The 3,210-nt window shown below is 38.2% G+C and overlaps 1 protein-coding gene across 1 annotated transcript in view; it reads right to left on the reverse strand.

Moving 5' to 3' along the window:
- The window catches only part of LOC103369556 (alpha-2-macroglobulin-like), a 25,620-nt gene that overhangs the window by 20,168 nt on the left and 2,242 nt on the right, over nt 1-3,210 (reverse strand). The window contains exons 5-7 of the mRNA XM_008298303.1: nt 1,468-1,633; nt 1,299-1,383; nt 1,093-1,127 (exon numbers count right to left, since the gene is read on the reverse strand). Coding sequence (XP_008296525.1) covers nt 1,093-1,127; nt 1,299-1,383; nt 1,468-1,633 — 286 coding nt within the window. The remainder of the gene's footprint in view (nt 1-1,092; nt 1,128-1,298; nt 1,384-1,467; nt 1,634-3,210) is intronic.

A 3,210-nucleotide genomic window follows, 5' to 3' on the forward strand; every position in this document is an offset into this window, starting at 1 on the left:
CAATTAACCTCAACATGTTTTTGGACTGTGTGGGAGGAAGCCGGAGAACCCGGAGAGAACCCACGCTGCACGGGGAGAACATGCAAACTCCACTCAGAAAGATCCCGGCGACCTTCTTGCTGCGAGGCAACAGTGCTACCAACTGCACCACCTTGCAGCCCTGATTTAACTTATTTCTATGGCAAACTGAAAGAACTGACCATATAAATAGGTCATTTACGGGACGTGGCACTGTATTTGGCGTTACCACATGGTTGCTATGTGGTTGTTTTGATGGTCCTGACATTTGCTAGATGGCTAAATGGAGGACTGTGTGTCATCGAGCATGTCACGATGATGTGCAACAATAAATATACACAGTGAGGAACAATGTACAAGATAAAAATGTAAAAATAGCTAAAAAAATAAAAGTAACTAAAAATAAAAAATAGCTGTCGTAATGCAAAGCAGAAGCAAAAGATAAGAAGAATTAAGTTAAGTTTAAACAAGAACCATAGAACTGTAGTTATTTACAAGAATTTACAAGAGTGCAAGGTGTGGAGGTGCAACATGAACAATAACAGTGAGGATAATGAGATGGTGAGCAAAGAGCAAAGATGTCAGGTACATTTATTTTAGATTTATGTACTAGCTACATTATAGCTTACAAACCAGAATCTAGCCGGACAGCTTAAGCTATAAACCCTTGTGGACGTGCACATGGACAGCTAAAGACACCACGACGTGTAGTTAATGATCACTGCACTCTAAAAAATAATGTCTGCATACTCTTAGACACAGAAAGGCAAAGGCCTGTGTCACACTTTCTGTGTTCACGAAGGTCTGTGTTTTTGTCATCTCATCAAGCGTGCTGACTTAGTTTCTAGATGAAAATTCAGAATATAAAGTTATAGGTGATTTCTGTAGGTGTAATAAAGACATGAACATTAATTTGTGAGGTTGGTTGTAGAGTATAGAGTATATGTATTAGAGATTATGCTAAATGTTGAACGTAGTGCAGTTACATGTACAGAATGCTGCATGGGCAGAGCTTCTGCTTTACGTGCACTTTGCCTTAGCAGAGAGATGCGACCATAATTATAGAAACTCTACCTTCTTTGTCTCTGTGGCGCAGGGAGGAGTTAAGTCTACAGAACGCAAAAAGCGTTGAAGAGGTCGACACATCTTAACCGTAGCAGATCCTGGCACAGGCTGTCTAAACGTGTACCTAATTAAATAAAACAGAAACAATCAATCACTTATTCACTTCTCCAGACCTACTTTAGATTTTATTTGTCATAAAAAGGCCTTTTACTTACTTTGCACATACTGTAGCAGAGATTTCTTGGCTCCCAATACTCACTTCCTCACTTACATTTAATGTTACTTCAAATTTAGGCAAAACTGTGGACAAAACATGCATATTAGCATTTGTACTTCATTGTAAATGGACAGAACTGACACGCAAAAACAATCTCCCAAACTTACCATACTTCTCCACTTTGAAGGACTGATATGCCGTCCCATACTTAGAGACCACAGTGACTTTGTAGGTTCCCTCACGGGCCTCAGAGTTCAAGGCGAAATTACGCTCCACTATTCTATTTATAGAGAATGCATCGCTCCACTGTGCAATCTTGTTGTTGTCAGGATCCTGGTAATGAAATCAATTGGAAGCAACATGCATTTATGACAAACAGAAAAGTTGTGAATACACATAAAAATACAATGCTGTTGGGGTCTTTTTCTCTTTCCAAAAAAAAATTGTACGTGAAACTGACAAGCGTCATTACTCAGACTACTTATAGGTTCAGCAACGTTGAATCCTTCTTTGCCGAGATACTTTGAATTTATTCTCAAAGCTCAAAGCCTTCCCAATATTGTGAATATTAGTGGTCGGTTACAGATATACACTCAGGTGTCACTTCATTTGATACACCTGTGAATTTGAATGCAATCCAATACCCAGCTCTCCTATAAATTGTACTTTCATGAAGCTTCTACATCTTTGGTTCTTGTCATCAAAAAGGTGACAGTCGTACTCTATGTTGATTATAGAGCTCTCTCTGGGTGCTGGTGGTGCACTGGATAGCATTTAAACATCAGGGACACTTTTGAATGTAACACAGCCCAGTGAAGCACCAACACCCAGTGTGATCTTCACCAACAACTTAAAGAAGAATTTTTTTGACAATGAAAATGTAGAACATCTGTCAAAGTAGAGAAAAGGAGAGCTGTTGTACCAGATGTCACAGCTCTAGCTACTGAAACAGGCACTGAATGTATAGATTAGACACAGCTGAAATTACTGCTAGAGAGAACATAATTTTAAAGAGTTAAATCAAATGGAATTCAGCCAACAAAAAAAAGCTAGTAAGTGAACATTGAGGTAAAGGTGCCAAACTACATGAACTAAAACAGGATGCTTTTCCAGGGTAAAGAATGAATTCTGACGCATAGATTTAAACAGTTTTCCTGATCATTGCTGTCATTACACAAGTTTAATGTCAATGATGTTTGTGCTAGTGAAGTCTTAATGTCATGATTCATGATTGTCTAATTAAAGAACTCATAAAATGCTCATGTGTCGTTTCGTAATTGTACTTTGGGCTCTACTAGTATATGTTTACCTGCTATAATGTTTAAACACACAAACATTACGTTTCTAACACTGTACATGCTGCAGCTGCTCTTCTCAGCCTCTGTCTGAAATGATCCATCTTTTTATGAACTGTGCTCAAGCAGCTCAATCTTTGTTTGAGGGCCAGACTAGCCGCGAAGCAGCTGTTAAGTCAATGTGTTACATGATGACGTAGATAAAGAACACAAGAAAAGGCTGCAATTCAAATAAGGTGTTCCAGGCAAGTAAAGAAAAGTGTTTTCTGTGGAAGAGAAGAACTTCATTTAGTGTGGACTTACGGCTTTGAAGTTTACCGACCTTTAACATGCATGAAAAGCAGCTATATAACACTGAAAGACAGAGAAAACCTCAAAGCAGAACATGGGCTCTTTACAGCTGAAAGGCAAACTGTAAAAAAAAATCTGATACAGTTTGCAACGTATATTTAACACATTGAAACTGAGGAGTTCTTGCTAACTGTTAAATATTAGAATCAACATTCAAAATCTCATAGCTCTTGAACTATACACTTATTTTAGTTGATCTCACAGAATGCAGGAGGTCAACATACTGAATTTACACAAGAAATAGAAATGGTTTTCTTACCTCAA

Source organism: Stegastes partitus, unplaced genomic scaffold (assembly GCF_000690725.1).
Source record: "Stegastes partitus isolate 25-593 unplaced genomic scaffold, Stegastes_partitus-1.0.2 Scaffold1303, whole genome shotgun sequence".
NCBI lineage: Eukaryota > Metazoa > Chordata > Actinopteri > Pomacentridae > Stegastes > Stegastes partitus.